Raw genomic sequence first — 18,835 nt, forward strand, 5'->3', positions numbered from 1 at the left:
CCAGCTGTCACAGGACCCTTCACTGTGTGCACCAGACATTTGGATCCCTCAAGCTCATAGACATAAGCATCTCCACATTGTGTCCCACGCCAATTGTGGTTTGGGTGGAGTGTGGGCATGTCACCCAGGGTTCATGTGTTGAAGCTTGGTTCCTCCATGTGACAGTGTAGAGGTGCCGTGGCTCCTTTAAGAGGAGAGGAGACAATGCCCTGTTGGAAGTCATTAGGTAGTGGGAGCCAGGGTTTTGGAGTCCATATAGTTAGTTCTTGCTGGAGGATGGCTAGAGGACAGGATTGTTGGCTTTGTTCCAGTCTCTGATTTTTTTTGTCTTTCAGTTTAATTTTCTCTTTCCCATACAATCCTGACATTGTAATTCTGTCTACACAGAAACCTACAGGAAGAAGCCTGCATCACTATTCCTTTAGAACTGTGAGCTAAGCAAACATCTTTGCTTTACAAGTAACTCTGACTCGGGCATTTTGTGATAGCAACGGAACTCAGACTGATATACCAACTTTCCTGAGATCTCTTCATCATGCTCCCCAAATACTTAGTCAGCGTCATTAATCATGGTCCATATGCCAAAGTTTTCTTTCACAGAATAGATGGCACTGCTTGCAAAATTGCCACTTTAAGAAGCCTGAGGGTACATGCACCATGGGACTCTCCTTTCACCGTGGGCCCCGAGGCCTCCCCTGGAGAGCTATGATGGAGTCAGCACTGTAAGAGGTTTGCCCATCAATTTCACCTTGTACTTTTCCTGCTCTCAGAAGATGACAAAGAGCCCAGCTGGAGGAGGTATGGGTGCAGAGAGAGTGGTCCTCATTAGAGGGGCAAGTCCAGAGGTGAGAGTAGACTGACGGCTTCCAGAGGTGCTCAGACCCAGCCCTGTTGACCTTTTCCATTTTATATAACCTGTTTACATGTTAAGCAAATCCCACACTATGCTGGGTGGATGAGACACATTTAAGAACTCCATTCAGACTGTAGATTTGGTGTTCTGTGCTCGGGATGCCAGTCTCACTGGCAAGTGAGAGCTTGGTGGTGTTTAAGTGAATACTACCCCATGTGGAAAAGAGAGATACTTTTTCAAATGCAGGGACCCTGGAGCTCCCCTGACCAGAAATGAGCCCCTGAAATTGCCACTGCTTCTCTAGCTCCTGTCCCCCAAATTCAGAAGACAGCATCTCCTAGGGGTTGCAACATCCCCACCCTGACACCTAGCTTAGGCAGATTGGGATAGAGTCTGCCCAATGAGACAGAGATACGTGAGTGGCTCTCCCAGGTTCTGGGGTGAAATTTCAGCAAGTTCTGACCAGCATGAACACACATGGCTTATCTGATTCTCTTTAAGCCAGGCTTATGCCCTTTCCAGGAAGGCAGTACCACAGCCATGGCCAATAGGGAATGGTTATTCTGGTCACTTGCCAGGCTACCATTATCCAGTATTCCCTGAACGTAGACCCCATGACCCTATGCACCCGTCCTGTGCAGGTGTAAGGGTCAGAGTCTGCCCCAGTATCCTGACACGGCACGGCATGCACTTGCCCCCCTCTGGAATCTTTCGAATCCCAAATTCTGCAGTTGACACATTTTTGCAGCCTAAGATGGTGATGGGAGCCTCAGCCAGAAAACATGCTGGTTTAAAATATTTATTGATTAAAAAAAACTTTAAAATCTTATACAAAGATGATGAGAAAAATCTCATGCAAACTCTGGGCATACAATAAAAATAACTCAAATAGTAATATGATGATTTGTACAAAATAATTCTTTTTAAGAAGGACCTCTGACAGCCGGCATGGCTCCCTTTTCCGCTGGCCAGGACACACTTTCAGAGAAGCCAGTTACACTTAGCCACCTGCAGATGATCACGACCCACAAGGGTGTCAAATGTCTGGTTGTCACTGTGATGAATAAGGGGACCCATTTCTACTACTCAGGAAACAAGGGGCCTTGATCTAGGAACACCACGGGAGGCCTGCACAAAGGGGGTGACTCACAAAACTCTCGGGGAAGTTCTAGACAGTCCTTCTGAGTGGAAGCAGCACCTCGAGATAACGACAAACATTTCCTGCTTCTTCATTGCCACAAACCTGCAGTGGGTTTATAATTTGTGTATATTACAAGTAATTTGCATAATTAAAACACTTAAGGACTCGACATCTCATGGCAATTAGAAATGCATCAAACTGGGAACAATGTACAAAAGAGGGAGCTTCAATATGAAACAGTAATTCTCTGAGAACATCCGGCGCCCTGGCCGCCCTGGGCTGTGCAGAGCAGCCGGCCACCGCCACCTCCTGTCTCTCTCCTCATGCGCACACTCAGCTAGCTGCCCGTTGTCATATTGCGTTGTGCAGACTCATCTCATTTTCCGGAGCCTGAGTCTGTTTTCCTTGTCCCGTTTCTTTAGAATAAGTATGAACTGGTTGAAAAAGTGCTCCTGATCCTTCCGCTTCTGAACAAGCCGAAACCTCTGATCCCGGCCGTACTTCTCGGCAAACTCTTTAAATGTGGTCCTGAAAGATAAAGGGATTTCTGAGACATCTTCTCAGAAGAGGAGGCCTGTTTTCCCTCAACAGGAGAAACAAGCTCTCTGGGACAGGACTCCTACAGGTCAACAGGCTGAGAGGGGCTGGGTCCTGATTTGACTCATGCATATATCTCTGTCCTCAGAAGCCCTATCTGTAATGCTGGTGCAGTCATGCATGCCTCTGCTCTGTGCTCTCAATGAGCTTCCTCCTGCTATAGGATATCACACATACTGGTACTGTGTAACAAGGCCTCCCCATCCCTCATTCTCCTAGTTGGTACCCATTCTTCCTTAGGAGCCCTGGTCTTCTTTGGGAAGCTAGTGTCCTCTAGAGACCCAGAGACTCTTTCAGGTCCCTTAACATAGAATTTAACTGGACCTTCCTGCACTGGGGTAGAGACACTGTTATCTGCTTGGCTCTCTACTCTCTTCTGACACTGAGTATCAAACCATGGCCAGCAGGTAGGAAGTGTTTGGTTCTCCGTGCAGCAAACATCCTGTCTCCAGACGAGGGATCCTCCGAGGAAACTGCAGAGGCCATCCCTACCTGATCAGTGCAGACATATCTACCAGCCATGGAAACTTAAGGTCTTCAGAGCTACACCAGAACCTGGAGAGGCTGGGGACCCAACCTGCCCAGCTCCAACCCGGAGCTTCCAGGAGTGGCAGATTCAGACTGGTCAAGAGCCCAGGATCTGGCATTAGTCAACCAGCCCTCAGCCCGGTCACAGTTATTCTGTGTCTGTCACCCAGAGTCCCCACCAAGGAGGATGGCTGACTGTGAGCACCCAGTGTGCACAGAAAATCACTCTTTGTTCAGGAAGCCATTGTTTTCTTGCTCAATTGTCTTTATAGGGAAGTTTACATTTTCCTCCACACGTGTAATTATTGTGTTAAATTATTGCAGCTCTTAGTCATTTACACACAAATCACAAGAGCACATGGGTATTGGCTGTTAAAAGAACGGTCCTAGGACTTGGATCCGCATTGTCTTCTTTCCATCCTCAACCAGCTGCTAGCTCCCTGCTCTGCCCACAGGGAGCACTTGCTTATGGGTTCTCTGAACGGAAAGTGTCTTTCTCTGGCTTTCCTCTTCTTCACTTCCTCTTTCCCTCTCCATTCCCACATCCCTGCTTCTTCCTCTAGCCGGGTAACAGCTGTGCTAGCCTCCCACTTTTGTTAAGGCCTCTTCCAGGTTGACAGCCCATGAAGCTCCCACCCAGACCACCTTTACGGCATCTCTGCTGAGAAGCATCGTGGAAGGGGAGGAGAATGACAGCTATATCTCAGCTATGTTGAGGGACAGTTCTGGCCTTCTGCTGGTTCTGGGGAGTTCAGAAGGTCATCAGAGTGAGATGACCATGCACCTGTGGTCACACCCAGATGGCACCAGCCTTTCCTGTCCCCCCACAGGTATATCTGATCAGGGAGGAATGTACACTAAGCTATCCAAGTATGAGATTGGCCCCTTGCTGCTCTGGTCCCGCAGGTTCTCAGGAGGGACTTGAGACAGACCATCAGAGTCAGCATGAACAGTAAGTAGCCAAGAGCACTAGAGGCCAGAGCAGCTACTGTTGAAAACACCCAAAAGAGAATGGGCTAAGCCCACCCCAACCAAGACTGACATATCTACCTCTTAGGAGAACAGGGTGGCTGTGAGGGAAGAGAAAAGGGACATCCTAGAAGCAGATTTGGCTTCTTCAAAGGTTATAAACAGCTTTCTAATTGTGAGAGTAATATATGCCCAGTGTGCATTAAAATATTCAAATATATTCCACTGTAGTGAGCATTTTACTGTCTGTGTGTTTCCCACAAGTCACGCTGTATCCCTTAAACACTCAGCAACATTTACCTAGAGCACAGCTGAAGAGGAAATCTAGGATATAAATAAGCGTTTAAGCTCATTTGATTTCTCTTACTCATTGTTCTGTGTGTGTGTCGGTATGATGTGTTGGGATGTTTGTGTAATGAGGTATGTGGTATGTGTTTGTGTGTAGTGAGGGGAAGGTGATTAGATGTGTTGCGTGTATACATCTGTTGTGGGCTGTGTGGGTATGTGATGTGTGTGGGGTATATGGGATGGGTATATGTGTGTGTAGTGAGTTGTGTGGATGCTATTGTGAGATGGAGGGCACATGATGAGTGTGATATGTGTATATGTGTGTGTTGTGGGGTATAGTATGTGTGTGTTTATGGTGTACGTGACATGTGAGGTGTGTGTATAACGTGTGCAGTGGGTGTGTATGTGTGAGTTGTATGTGAGATCTTTCTCCAGTAAGTACACCCTATGTCCCCTCTATCTTCAGGACACATTGTGAGGTTTCAGGATTGACACTAGCACCTACCAATGAGGAGCAGAGACTATCAGCTAAAGCCTTCAACAGCAAAGCAAGGTGACAGCTAGCACTGCTGAGTGCCTTGGGCTGCTCAGAGAGTAAGGGCCACACAGCAAGACTTCATGCTGTCCCCTCCGTCACTTTTTGAGGTCAGTATAGTTACCTCCATTCAGATGAGACCATAAAAACACATGAACGTCTAGCTCCTTGTCCCCGAGTCTTGTCAGGCCAGAACTTAAATAAAGGTTCCAGAAGGAGATTTCAAACCCCTTCTTTTGTGCCTGCCTTCCTCTCATGATCACTCCTGGGTAGATAAGCCAGGCCAGCACCTGACCCAGTACTCGAGGCTCTTTGACTGGAAGTCACCCTTACAGATGACTAGGCATACATTTGGTTTTTCCTTGGCATCCCCTGAAGTCCTAATTGCATTCAACTCTATCTTCTGGATAGGCAGAATGACTTGGAGAGCAATGTGCAGTCAGTATTAACTGTGCACTCAATTATGGACCAAACACATTACAGACCATACTATGAAAATCCATGTCTTCACAGAAAAGAACAACTAATATTCACTTCAAATATAATGTTGCTACTTACCATTTAAATAAAAATATATAGGCTGGAGAGATGCCTCTATAGTTAAGAGTGCTGACTAGTCAGGTGTGAGGACTGGAGTTTAGGCCCCATGTAAGTCAAGTGTAGCCCTGCTCACTCCTATAACCATACCACTGAGGAGACAGAGACAGGGGCACCATTGGATCACAGAGTGGGGGCTGCTGACCTTTTGAAGTACAAAGACTATGGGGGATTTCCCCAGCAAATCACACTGTCTGCCAGACTGAGAAGTACCAGCTTCCCAAAGTTCTGTTGTTAACAGGTCTTTACAGTAAATGTTTCAGATCTTTGAAATATTAGCTGTAATGAAGTAAGGTCTGTAATAATGACACATTTCTGGCCCCAGAAAACACCTGGTGTATGCCTCTTTCCATACCTGGGTGATACTTTAGATTCTTCTAGAAGTTTCTTGAATTCTTCTTTGGCTAGCAGCAATTTACTTTTCCTTTCCTTGTATTCTTCTTTTATTCTTGTCTTGACGAACTGTTCAAATATCTTAAAACACATACATGCATGGAAGAAAACCGTCATAAAATTGAATGTGAGAAATAAATTCTATATCCTCAACCAGCACCAAAGTCCAGCATCTGAGGAAAGCGGTTCATTGTCCTTGCTATAAGATCTATAAGGGAAACTGCAGTATTATAATACTGACCACAAGACTGTGGACTCTAAGAAACAAACCCCAGTTCCCAAAAGGTCCAGTGTGCTTCTTCCACACAGCCAACGCTTCTGGTCCAACTATCAGTCAGGAGTCCTGGAACAGATTTGGACAGCTCTGTCGTGTTCCAGAAGCTAGAAACCCTTCATCTGCATCCCCTCCTCGTTTTGTACTCTGATATTTGCAGGACACATACCCTACCAGCACTTACATCATCATCAAAGCATCTACAAGACTCTTAATCTACTATACCCCCTGCCTGTGGTTCTGCGATTGGCCACGGAATCTCTGAAAATGACACCAAATTTGTAAACATAAAAACTCTGGCATCTCTGAGTCACAAGCTCTAGTTTCCAGGAAACCTTACTTCTACATGTGGGACTTTGGGGCATGAAGAAGGCTCAGGGTCCACCAGGGCCCTCTCTCAAGGATGTCAAGAGATGTCTAGACTATACCAACCATCAGCGTAGACATTACTAAGGAAGGTACCTGACCAAAAGTGTATTTTGAATAACCAAGCAGCAAACCTTGTTCCCAGTCTAGAACACAAGAATACTGTCTGGTGTGCAAATCCATTCAACCCTCCAGAGCAGTGTTGTGAAATCAGTGCTGTACTGTTTTCTCTTGGGAATAAGGTGCTGCCTAAGATTATGAACCTTCTCTTTGCTACTTCCCATAGACTGTTCTTTCATGATTGTTGCTTGGGGCTGGAGAGATGGCTCAGAGGTTAAGAGCACTGGCTGCTCTTCCGGAGGTCCTGAGTTCAATTCCCAGTTAACCACATGGTGGCTCACAACCATCTGTAATGGGCTCTGGTGCCATCCTCTGGCGTGCGGGCATACATCGAGGCAGAATGTTATATATATAATAAATAAATAAATCTTAAAAAAAGAAACCTCATTATTGTTGCTTGTCTGCCTGTTTCCCTTGTTTCAGACAGGATCTCGCGTACTCTAGCCTGAATTTGAACTTGTTATGAGCTTCTGATCCTGTCGCTTCTACCTTCTGAATGCTAGGATTGCAGGTGTATGCCACAGCCCCTGCCTAGCATATGCACTGCTGGGGATGCAACCCAGGACATCATGCATGCTGGGCAGGCAAGCATTCCATCAACCGAGTTACAGGCACAGCCTGAATGCTCCTTTTTGCCAGAAGGAGACTATGCATTGCTCTAACGTTAGAAAAATTAAACTGAAGATTCTTTAAATATTTATGCAAACTATCAAATAATCAAACTATCAAATAAAACTATCAATAAAAATTTACTTGCAATTTCACCAGTACAGTCCATATCAATCCATGTAAATCTGAGGCATTGATTGGTCCCCAACATCCCTGCCAGGTAAGGGAGGGGAAGGGAAAGGATGGTACCTTAAGCCCATGTCTGTCTCTGTTCTGATGTTATCTTACTGCTTCATATCTGTTTTGTTTCTGATATTTTAATAGAGGGAAACAGGGTCATACTCTGCTGCCCTGGGTGGCCTGGAACTCTCGATGCCCCTGCCTTAGCTTCCTGGTGCCGCTTGCAACCATGCCCCTGGCTCAGAGCCCTTCTTGACTAGGGACCCTTTTTTACAGGATGTTATACGGGAACTACTGCTTGCCTCCAGAGGACTTGGCAGCACAGAGGTGAAATATTCACCGAGTGCAACTTCAATTTTGACCGTGTGTATACACATTTAAGTAAGACTATGATTGGCTTATTTTACCTTCAAGGCAAATAGCGAAGTGTGCTCTCCAGCAGATTTCTAATCCAAGTAGACAGAAGAAGCAAATGCAGGGCCATTATCCAAATAAAAACACGTGGCTCCATCATCAGCCAAGTTTTGCTCTATTCATTTTAAACGTGGGCAGAAAGGTTGGCCGGCTGTGGGGTCGGAACATAGGAGAAATGCCCACATACCTCCCTGCCTAGAACCATTTATCCACCTAATCAAATTATTCCCCTTTCTCTCTCCTTTTCCTCTGTTGCTTTATTTAAGCTGCCATAACTCGACATAGCAGATATATTTCCCCGCTAACAAATTACACCAGTTTTACCCAAATTGGAGCACGACTTTTTAAAAGAGAGCACTGGCCATTATCTCGTTTTCTGTAGGCTCTGGTGTAATAAAATGAAACACTTCCCGTTACCATAGAAACCGGACTGATTAGCACTCCCCTGGCCTGGTTCTCTGTTTAGGCTCACTCCATCTCCTTTGCAGCCCTGGTAACTTCACACCAGGAGCCTTAGCTTTCCCTTGTGAAAACATTGCCACGGGAGGGCTGTGTGTATTCCATTTGATACTTGTTCTTCAATCCATTTGTAATCTGGACTATGCTTTCTCACAGAGGCCCAGACACTGCTCCTTCTTCACAGGCAGTTGCTATGCCACTGATTGTACCCTAACAGTAGGGACACGAGCATTAGTCCAGGATGTTCTCTGGAGGGCCTGGAGCATGAAGACCACAAGGCTGGCTTCCTTCTTATTGCAGCACATTAAGATAGTGCTGACATCTCCCTTGGCAAGTTCACAGGGATTTCTGAAATTTTTGGTTAAACAATGGACTCTTGGTATAAGATGATTCAAGATGCAGAAGCCATGCCTAGGCAAGTGTTGACTCCCCAACCAAGGACACATGTGGCAGCCCTCTCAGGGTGGCCTCTGCTCTCTCTGACTAGGGTCTATGGATGCCCAGTCTCTAACTTCCTGGGCTGATCTGATATAGAATGTTCTGCCCTTAGACACCAGGAAGTGGATGATGGCTATTGACATCCTGTCTACAAGCCAACTCCTTCCTGCCTGGGCGCTTGCTCTCCTAGACCTCCTAAGGGATGTCACTTAAGGATCAAACTGAAATTGTCGGAGAGCCTCGAACTCAACAGGGCTTATATTTTTTTAGCTACTTCTGAAATGATGCTAGCCTCTAAAAAGAATAAATGGATACAGAAAGTGACTAGACACAAACCAACAAGAAAGCAAAGCCAACTCTCCCCGACACACACATACACACACACACACACAGACACACACACAGACACACACACAACAAAATGGCTCTTTGTAAAAGCACAGCCTATATGTTTATAGGCAGGCTTGACACATTAGCTGTTTGCAATGGCTCTTCACACACAAGGCGAGGCGGCCTCGGGAGCTCACGGCATCTTACGGTGTAGATGAGCTTTCTCTCCTACAAAGCGCAATTGAATTTTTTGCTTTTTAATAATGCAACAAAATGGTGAAGTAGTATCAATTATTAAAATCTAAAGTTTTCTTTAGCTATAGGAGAAAACACATGTAGCCAAAACTCAGCTCACTAGATTGTGGGCTTAGTGCCCGCACGTACTTTAAAGTTTTTCTGGAAAAAGCAAAAACTCTGTGAAAGGAATCTATCTCAAGTTGCGGAAAGGACAAAGGTGGAGATTCTAGCTGGCCAGTTCAGGACCCCCCACCCAACCTGTTGGAGGAAGAGTTTCTAGTTGTGGAGCAGGAGGGACACAGGGTCCCAGGCTAGCTGAGACCACCTGGGGGCATCATTTGTACCATCTCAGTGTCTGCTTGTAGCCACTGACAGACTGGATAGAAAGTTGCATATCAATGACTCGTCCCTGTCGTGATAAGAATCTGTCAGCTCACACATCACTGGGTTCCTGGAGATTCTTGGCAATGACCCTCCTTTCTGCTAACACTGAAACTCCTCCTTCTTCTGCAGTTGCTTTGTGTCTGAACATACACGGGGGTGGGAGGGTCTCATGAGGAGTCTGGGCAGATCAGAGACTAGAGGTATAGCTCTCGGTCCTTACAGTTCTTCCCTCCATTCTGCCTCCCAGCTTTAGCTAAGGTGTGGTGCCCTCAGCCCCTCCCTGGCTCCCCGTCATTCCTCTGTCTATAGAATCTAGAAAGGCGGAGTTGGCTCTGTGAAGTTCTCTACCAATAAGCCTGAGCAGACCTCTGGCAAGTCATTCTTGAAAAGAGCCTGGTAGTGTCCACTCCAGGTCAACCTCAACCTTTGCTGGAGCCTGTTTTCTGGAACACTATCTTTTCCTTTCATTGATTCTGTTCCCTGGTCTCTCCTAGTTTCCCGGTAACAATATAACACCTTAAGTATATGGTGGTGTTGTCCACACACCGAGTGCAGTCATCTGGAATGATCCAGGCTTTGTGCTTCCATCTTAGACTCAGTCATTCCCTGCAGGAGTCACAACCAGGCAGAACAGTTCCAGGCCTGAGCCTCCTCTGTCCATGCGGCGACACTCCCAAGCCCTCAGACTGGTAGGGAATCTGGCAGCCTCTCAGCTCCGTTTCCAGCCCCCATCTCACCTCGCCCAGCATTACCTGCTTGCGTTCCTCAGAGTTTAGCAGGAGATATCGTGGGTCAAACACAATTTTATGCAGTTCTTTCTCCCAAGTAGAAAATGCTGATACCTGGAGAAAGATATTCGATAGAGCTGCTGTTAGCATCCAATATTGAGCCTGGAGTGTGCTGAAATGATCAATGGTTCAAAAAAAAAAAAAGGTACAATGGATTCAGGGAGGTGTGTTGGGTAAGAGTGGGAGACATATCCAACATACCATGAAAATCAATATAAAAAACATTAGAAAATTTAATTTCCAGATGTCCGACACAACTACTTCTGGAATCTTCCAGAGCCTGCCCTGATCCACAAGCGTGGGTTCCTGCAGGACGAGCATGAGGCATTTCACTGTCATGTCTTGAATGGTGAGAGGAGGCTCCTGGGAGTTTTCAGAGCCCTGCAGGCTGCAGCTGTGTAGGAAGGTCTGCAAACAGGCTGGTCTTAGTGTAATTTCATCTCATCTTCTAAAATTTATATTTAACTGTTCTCTTTCTGTTTTTTAAGTAAGGTTACTTGTTTGGGTTTTTTTTTTTTTTACACTAGTTTTCAGATTTAAAGAAAATGTGGAAAGCCGGGCGGTGGTGGCGCACGCCTTTAATCCCAGCACTCGGGAGGCAGAGGCAGGCGGATCTCTGTGAGTTCGAGACCAGCATGGTCTACAAGAGCTAGTTCCAGGACAGGCTCCAAAGCCACAGAGAAACCCTGTCTCGAAAAACTAAAAAAAAAAAAAAAAAAATGTGGAGACTATACAGGGAGTCTCCATACCTCCCTCCAGGTGTCCTTTATCATTGAAATCTATCAGTGAGCTTGGCATAGCACTGTAAAAACTAGATTGCCATTTTAAACGAAAGTCCCCAGATCATGCGAATTTCTTTGGCTATCTCAATTTTTTTTCTGTCTTAGAGTTTCATGACACAATGAGTCTCATGTCTGCTGAGTTCCCTTATATTGGATCATTTCCCAGACTCTCCTTTTTTCTGATTGGTCCTGGAAAGACAAGCTGCTCTGGCCTTCTCCAGAACTCCTTCAGGTTGGGGGATGACCGCAGAGCCAATGTGCTGCTTCTGTCTACACCATCCCTGTGGCTCACTGCTGATGCGACCCGGGCCTCAGGATGAGGTGTGCGACCAGTGTCCCCTGGACAGGTAGGTCACTTTTTGGCACTTGGCATACTACACCTTGGCAGGAGCAGTATGCCATGCATGTAGGGGGTCATACTCTGCCTCTATGGGTGATTTGGAATCCTTCGGGTGGGTGTCTCTGGTATCTTATTTTTCAGCTTTTCTCTATAGCTGGGAAGACACCTGGGTGTGTGGCTCCTCCCCTCAGTCACGGTCCTGTGCTGCCTTATTTTTATTGCTGTTCAGCTACTTCAACTCCAGCTACCGAGAGCTCAGTGGTTGTGCCACAGATATCTGCCGCACTCATATCCTGCCTTGAAGGCATTACTTCATTTGCTGGCTTTTCCCGAGGCTCCAGGCTCCTCTGTGCACTGCGCGTCTTAGCGTTTCAATCAGCCGACTTCTCAAAAGTCCTGGTTTTCTTAATCAGAGAACAGAAATAGAAGCCAACACCTGGGCATCTGTACATCACTGCCGAGCAGCTCTTGCCTCCGAACTCTCGGCTGATAAACAAGGGAATGTTTAAGTCGTTTAAAAATAATTTGTTCATTTAAAAACATCGACTTAATATTGACTCTGCCTTGGCCCCACGCTGTGTACTGAGGATGTAGAGAAAATAAATCAAGGCCCTGGTATCAGAAAGGCCCTGGTCTTGGGTAACACAGATGAGGGAACTAAGAGGCTCCCAAGGACCATTCTGAAACACAGATACTCATTCAGGCTGAGGAAGGGAGCTAGGAGGATGCTCTAGGGTCAGCTGTATATGGTTGTGAAGGGCAACACTCATGAGTTGATGAGAAGGTGGGAATTTTCAAGGGGCTGGACAAGGTTGGGGGGTGAGAGAACTTCTGGAAGGCTGGAGACAAGTACAGGCACAGTACTTGCAGGAGACTCTGAGATGGTTACAGCCTCAATGCTATCTTGAGGACCACGGGATGAGAAAGATCAGGTCTGACTCACACTTGGAGAAACCATAGAGATCTGGTAGGGGTAGGATCCTGGGCAGGAAGACGAGGAAAACTCCCCGAAAGTTAATACAACAAAATCCATTCATGTTGTTTTGGTTTTCGTGTTTTGAACATGTGTTACCCAGTTCACAGAGCCCTTTGTGGAGGCTGTGGAAGCTTCCAGAGACAGCAGCTAGTTAGAGGTAGGTCGCCATGGGAGGCCTTTGAGTGGCATACCCTGGTTCCTTCTTTGTTTCCTATTCCACAGTGGTATGAATAGCCACAGAATCCTGTCACCATGGATAGAACTGCTCTGTCCCCACAAGGGTGGAAGAAATCCCTCTGAAACCACAAGCCCAGGTAAACTGTGCTCCTGTAAGGACAGCAGTTACAGTGGCACAAAAGTGACTGACTAATCCTGAGTGAGGACCAGCTTCAACCAACACATGTATGTTTGTGCATCATGCCGGAGTGATGTTCTCCATCAACAATTCTATCTTTAACAATCAGTGTTCTTTCTGTATATTTCATTAACCCTGTCACTGGTGAAGTGATCCAAGTCTACACAGGACTTTTCTCCATGACTAAGCATGTGGTACAATGTTGACGTCATGGGGAACAGGGGCAGAGTGGCTGGGGAGTGACTCCCACAGGAGGAGCTGGAGCAATGATGGACAGAGCTGTGGCCAGACTCACCCAGCTCAGCCAGATGGGCTCATTCTACTGTGGGGATCACCTGTGAAGGTTCCTTCAGAGAGGGCTGAGGATGGCTATCGAGTAGGTCATATACCCAACTGTGACAGGGAGTCTAGATTTTAGGAGATCTAGAGGTGTTAGAAGGAGGTATCAAAATACATGTATAAAGCTTCTCAGAGGAGTCTCATCCACGAGGAAGGCAGAAAACAAAAAAAAAAAAAAAGCCATTGTATTTTGGCTACAATTTACAGTGATAAACCAACCCGGTCATCTCACCCATGGCCATGCTGACAGGTCCCATGAACTCACATGGGTCTCAGCTCCAGAGCTCATGGTTGAGAACACGGATCATCCTCCACATACCCCACCCACACCCAAGAAGAGGCTGCTCAGCTATAGGACCACGTTGGCATGCTACCCACTCTGTGAGTCCAAAGACCCACGCCACTACTTCTGCTTTTCCTGATAGTGTCACTACCCTCCTCCCCTCAACCCCTAATGCTTCTTTGATTATCTAGAATGTTCCTTGATTTGGTCTCAAGTGGTTGAATTCTTTAATCACATTTAGGTCATTCCCCGCGGTGTTTCCCCTGTGTCTGACTGGGACATGTGTCCCCTCCCCAGTCCTCTCTGTAGCCCCGCTCTGTGACCCCTTCTGATATCCAGAGGACCTGAGCATGTCGAGCCACTATGTAGATGACTACTACCGCCTATATCAGTGGGACAATCTTAGTGGTTCCAGATCTCCTCATTTTTCACGGAACCCAATGCTCAGTGTCACCTGCTGTCATCAGAACCCTGAGAATGTAGACAGAGTTCCTCATGACCCAAGGTGAGTGCTCCTTTCTCTAAGTCCAGCATCTCTCTCTAAGGATGACAGCTGGGTATCCTCTGCTTTGTCTCTGCCGTCTGAGTCACCAGATTCTTCACCACTTCCACAGTGGAGGATACTAGAGTTGTGTGTCCTGCAGCCAGGCCCTGAGAGGGAGCCACAAGGTTAGCGGTGACTGGGGAGGGAGTGGCCATCCCTAAAAGGCGTAACCATTGCATTGGCGCTAGCATTGAGGAGCCATCCAGGCAATGGCTGGTTAGTATGAGGGTCCCCGAGGCTGCAGACCCTGTGTGGTACTATGTCTTGAGGAGCTAGTGCTGAACAGGTCACGAGTATAGGGAAATCCCCCATTCAGGAGAAACCAGTGGCCTGTTTGCAGCTCTAGGAGCTCGGGTTTTCATAGTATTGAGATCTCCGTTTGTTCGACCTGTAAAGACAACCTTGTAGAAAAATCCAGAAATGTTCCCCAAATGCAGCAGCAAGAAAGCAACCCCAGGTTGCAGCCTCTGGTGACGGTCGCCTGGTGTCTGGATGAAGAAAGTCATCTCCAAGTAGTTCCCCTCAGCCAACACCCTTTGCTCCTCTCACAGCCTGAGCCTTCACCCACAGCTCTCCTTCTGAATCCTCAGTTCCTCACCTCTTCAGCTGGGCACCCAGCAACCTCCTGGTCGGAGCCTACATCCCTTCTCAGCTTTCATATGGCTGCTCCCTAGACAGTCTGGATGTGACCTGCGTCTTCTGTGGGCCCCATGTACTCCTAAGCATTCACCTCAGGCAAAGAGAGTCTGCAGAGGACAAGACCCTTCGAAGCATGCCAAAGCCTGGCAGGTGCCCAGCTCTCCATTCTGTAGATGAGTAGGGGAGGCCCCATCAGACCTCCCAGGGAGTGGATGAAGGACTTGGGTATGGAAAAGAACTACCGTCTGGGAGGGGAGCATTTGCAAGGAGCAGCCAGAGTAAACCACTCCATCTCCGTCCCAGCATTAGCCAAACCTCTCCAGAAACTGAGGAAATCGGATTTTGTGCTACTCCTGGGGATGATTCAGCTTTGAGACAAATGGATTTCATTTAAACAAAGTGGTCAGGCATGTTCTGAGACGGCCAAAAGTGCAAGGATGCAGGTCCCGTCTGCCACTGACAGCCCCCGGCCATCTGGGGTTATTAATGTGGGTCAGACCTGAGCAGGCGTGTGGGAGTGACCAGGGCTGTCATTAACCACCCTGTCATAGCAAACAGAATATTCCTTTCATCTTTCCAGCTAAAAAGTCTTGTATTTTCCAATCCTTGAACCACAAAGAATCTGGGGATCCCAGATGCTCAGGGAAAAAGTGCTGGCACCGAGGTAGTAGCTGTATGATCAATTCCTTCCCATAACGGGATCTTGGCAAGGTAGAGAATCCAGGCACTAGCAGTCCCATCTGAAGCCTGCACTGGGGTGTCAATCATTCCTGCAGGAGTCTGTGACCTACAGCATCTATACACGTATCTGTATTGCCCCTCTGCCATACTCAGGGCTCAAGCCTGTGATCTTTGGACATCACTGACGGCAACTGACAGCTGGACTATCATTCAGGAGCTGGAACCTCTTCAAATAGTTTATTTCCATCTCAGACACAAACCCATTTACTTCAGACACTAATGTTCCTCACCAAATTTGATTACCAAGCACTGTCTTGTCTCTCTTGATTCCCTGGTACACTGAGATGGCCGCCTTAAACCTGGGCTTCAACTACTTAACCAATTAGAAATGACTTCTCCTTCATTAGCTACAAACTGCCCTCCGAGGAAGTGTTCTGACTCCAGGCCACTTACTTCTGACAGCACTATGGACCTCCAAAGCGAAGCCTGCCTCTGTCACAGTCTCCCCAAAGGGCTCACCCCTTTCTTCAGTCCCAGGCCCATGAGCAGGGCTAAAGAAAGAACAGGACTGGTGTTCCAAGCCCATTCCTAGACTCTAATACAATGAATCATTAAAGTTTCTATTCACTGTAACAATGTGGGAATTATTTTATGTTGATTAAAAAACACAGGAAAAACAGACATGTATGCAGAATGGCCTGCGGTTATGGCTGCCGAGAGACCCCTGGGTCTCTTGGTCATGGATGTGTCCCCGAATCCTCTAAGTCTCTTCTCAGTGCTTGTGAGCACACTCTACCGGCCCGTCTTCTCCTTTCTATCCCCTCCTGGTTCTCAGGCAAGGATACAGAAGAAGTCCTTCCTCCCTGAGTACAGGGATCGATCAGAAGGGCTCCGAAGGAACACAGAGACCACTGGAAAATTGTCCATGCTGAAGAAGACTCACAGGTGTCTCTCCCTTCAGCTCTGTTGGAATCTGAATGTGGAATGTGTCCCCTTCCCCACACATAACATACCACAGGCTCGTGTGTTTGTGGGCCCCAACTGAAGGTGCTATTCTGGAAGGTTGTGGAACATTAGGAGGAACATTGATGGAGGAAGTGGGTTATTGGGAATGGGGCTAGAGGTTCTATAGCCCAACCTCTACATCCTGTCTACTCTCTGCTCCCTGACGGCAGGCCCCAGCCTCAATGCCTTCCTGTCATGACAGACTTTCTCCTCACACTGTCCGTTCAAATGAACCTTCTCTTCCATTAGCTGCTTTGTTCGAGTATTGTGTTACAGAAACAAGAAAGGTAATTAATGTGTCATAAAGATTCAAATTCCACACAGATTTTGAGGAGCATTGGCTGTGTACTCTGTGCCTTCCCAATGTCCTCTCCCTGTGGCCCCTCAGCTGCCGTAACTCCCTGAAGGTTCTGTAGAAATAGAATCTTGCCTCTTTGGGATGCTGCTGTCTGTGATGGAGTCCCTGAGCATGTTTCAAGAGCCTTTGTTTCTAGCTCTGATGTCCCTGAGAAGTACAGGTAGTTGTAGATAGAACCAAAGACTCGAGCCTGGTGTGGGAGGCCACCTTCTCCACTGCTGGAGGAGAAGTCACGGTCACTGTTTGAGGTCTCTTAAGCACAGCTCTGGCACAAGTGCTTGGCATAGGTAGTGTATCCGAGGCAGGAGTGCAGAATGAGTGAGGTGGTAAACACAGCGGTTCACAGTGTGTGGGAGATTCCTACAGAAGCTGCCCAGGTTTCTGTGAGATTCCTCTGAATTTAGGGAAGTGGGTTTCTTCTTGGGTGGGAGTGTAGCTCAGGGAGTAGAAGCAGGAATGGTCCCTGGAATCCAGAAAAGCCCAGATGAACTCTGGGTAGAGAAATAAGTCCTGGACCACATAGCAGGGCTGCCACTGGCATGGACACCCTGTCTTCACACTGGGACACAGCATTCTCAGCCTCTGGTGCCCACAGTGTTGTACGGCGCTGGTGATTCTTTCTATTTTTATAAATAGACCTTTACACGGCTATTCCACACACAGCTGATTCATCTGATCTGAGGATTATTTTCACATTAGAGACTGTTATCCTATCTTGAAATCTGAGCAGGTGGCCACAGTTCCCCAACTGTTTGCAATTTCTCCTAGAGAGAAGGCCCTGGTCACAACCTGAGGCACTACATGGCCAAATCCCAGGGTAGCCGATCCAGGGAATAGGGATGAGGGGCATAGAGGCCAACAGAAACAAATGGACCAAGAGGGCTTAAAAAATAGTAAATAGCAAACGTTTAACCTTCCTGCTATTCAGTGCTGATTGGGTGAGCGGGCAAAAAAAAAGTAGGGACTTCTCAGACTTTGCTGGTAGGAGACTATACTGAATTAGAACAACATCTTCAAAACAGTGTGATAGCAGAAGTCAAATGTTTATATTCAGAAGGAAATAACTCATACATGCCACACACACAACATACAGAGAGAGAGCAAGAGATGAGAGAGAAAGAGAAAGAGGAGAGAGAGACGACGAGAGAGAGAGGTCCACACATACCCATATTGATGGAAATCCCACTTATTATTTAAACAGCAACATTGGAAATACACCCCAAATGGATCTTCAGCTTTCCAGACTGATGACTAAGTGGTAATTTCATCAAATATTCCATTGTTCATCAAAAGTATTTTCTAGGGGCTTAGGTATATAGCTCAAAGTAGAGTGCTTGCTAAATTTTGTGAAGTTCTGGGGATTGATCTCTAAAACTCACCCCCTAATACACACACACACACACACACACACACACACACACACACACACACGAGAGAGAGAGAGAGATTTCATAACAGACCATACTAATTTAATTATGAGCTACTTACAAAAACACATTGTATGTACATATGTTTGTAAATTAAGTTGAATTTTATGGTATTAACTGAAAAAAGAAATTGGTTCAGCTGTGTCCAATTGAAACTATAAAAGTCTTTAGTCTTGATTTTTTTAAAAGTCTCTTTAAGCTTTATTTTGTATTTTTGGCTGCTGGGGCTGGAAATGAAGGGCCATGCACATTCGACACACATGTGTCATCACTGATCCTATAAAAACTATTTCTAGGGAGAAAGGTCTGCAATTAAGTATACTCTGCAGGTAAATGATTGTTTTAGGGTAGAATTTGTGCTGCTTTTCTCTTAGTACTCTTTTGAAAATTGATTGATTTACTAACAAACAATTTGGCATATTCACCTTTTATTTTCTTTGATAAGTATGGGTTATGCTGATGTGGGAGGTCCTTCTGTCTTGGTTAATGAATAAAGAAACTGCCTTGGCCTGTTGATAGGACAGAACTTACATAGGCAGGGAAGGCAGAACTGAATGCTGGGAGAAAGAAGGGCAGAGTGTGAGAGAGAGAGAGACCATGGAGCCG

General features: G+C 46.6%; 1 protein-coding gene across 1 annotated transcript in view; it reads right to left on the reverse strand.

Moving 5' to 3' along the window:
* Positions 1–2,365: 2,365 nt before the first annotated feature.
* The window catches only part of Tcerg1l (transcription elongation regulator 1 like), a 200,177-nt gene continuing 183,707 nt past the window's right edge, over positions 2,366–18,835 (reverse strand). Inside the window, exons 10-12 of the mRNA XM_038317579.1 lie at positions 10,465–10,554; positions 5,864–5,982; positions 2,366–2,522 (exon numbers count right to left, since the gene is read on the reverse strand). Of these exons, the coding sequence (XP_038173507.1) occupies positions 2,366–2,522; positions 5,864–5,982; positions 10,465–10,554 (366 nt within the window). The remainder of the gene's footprint in view (positions 2,523–5,863; positions 5,983–10,464; positions 10,555–18,835) is intronic.

This window comes from Arvicola amphibius, chromosome 1 (genome assembly GCF_903992535.2).
Source record: "Arvicola amphibius chromosome 1, mArvAmp1.2, whole genome shotgun sequence".
In the NCBI taxonomy this organism is placed as follows: Eukaryota; Metazoa; Chordata; class Mammalia; order Rodentia; family Cricetidae; genus Arvicola; species Arvicola amphibius.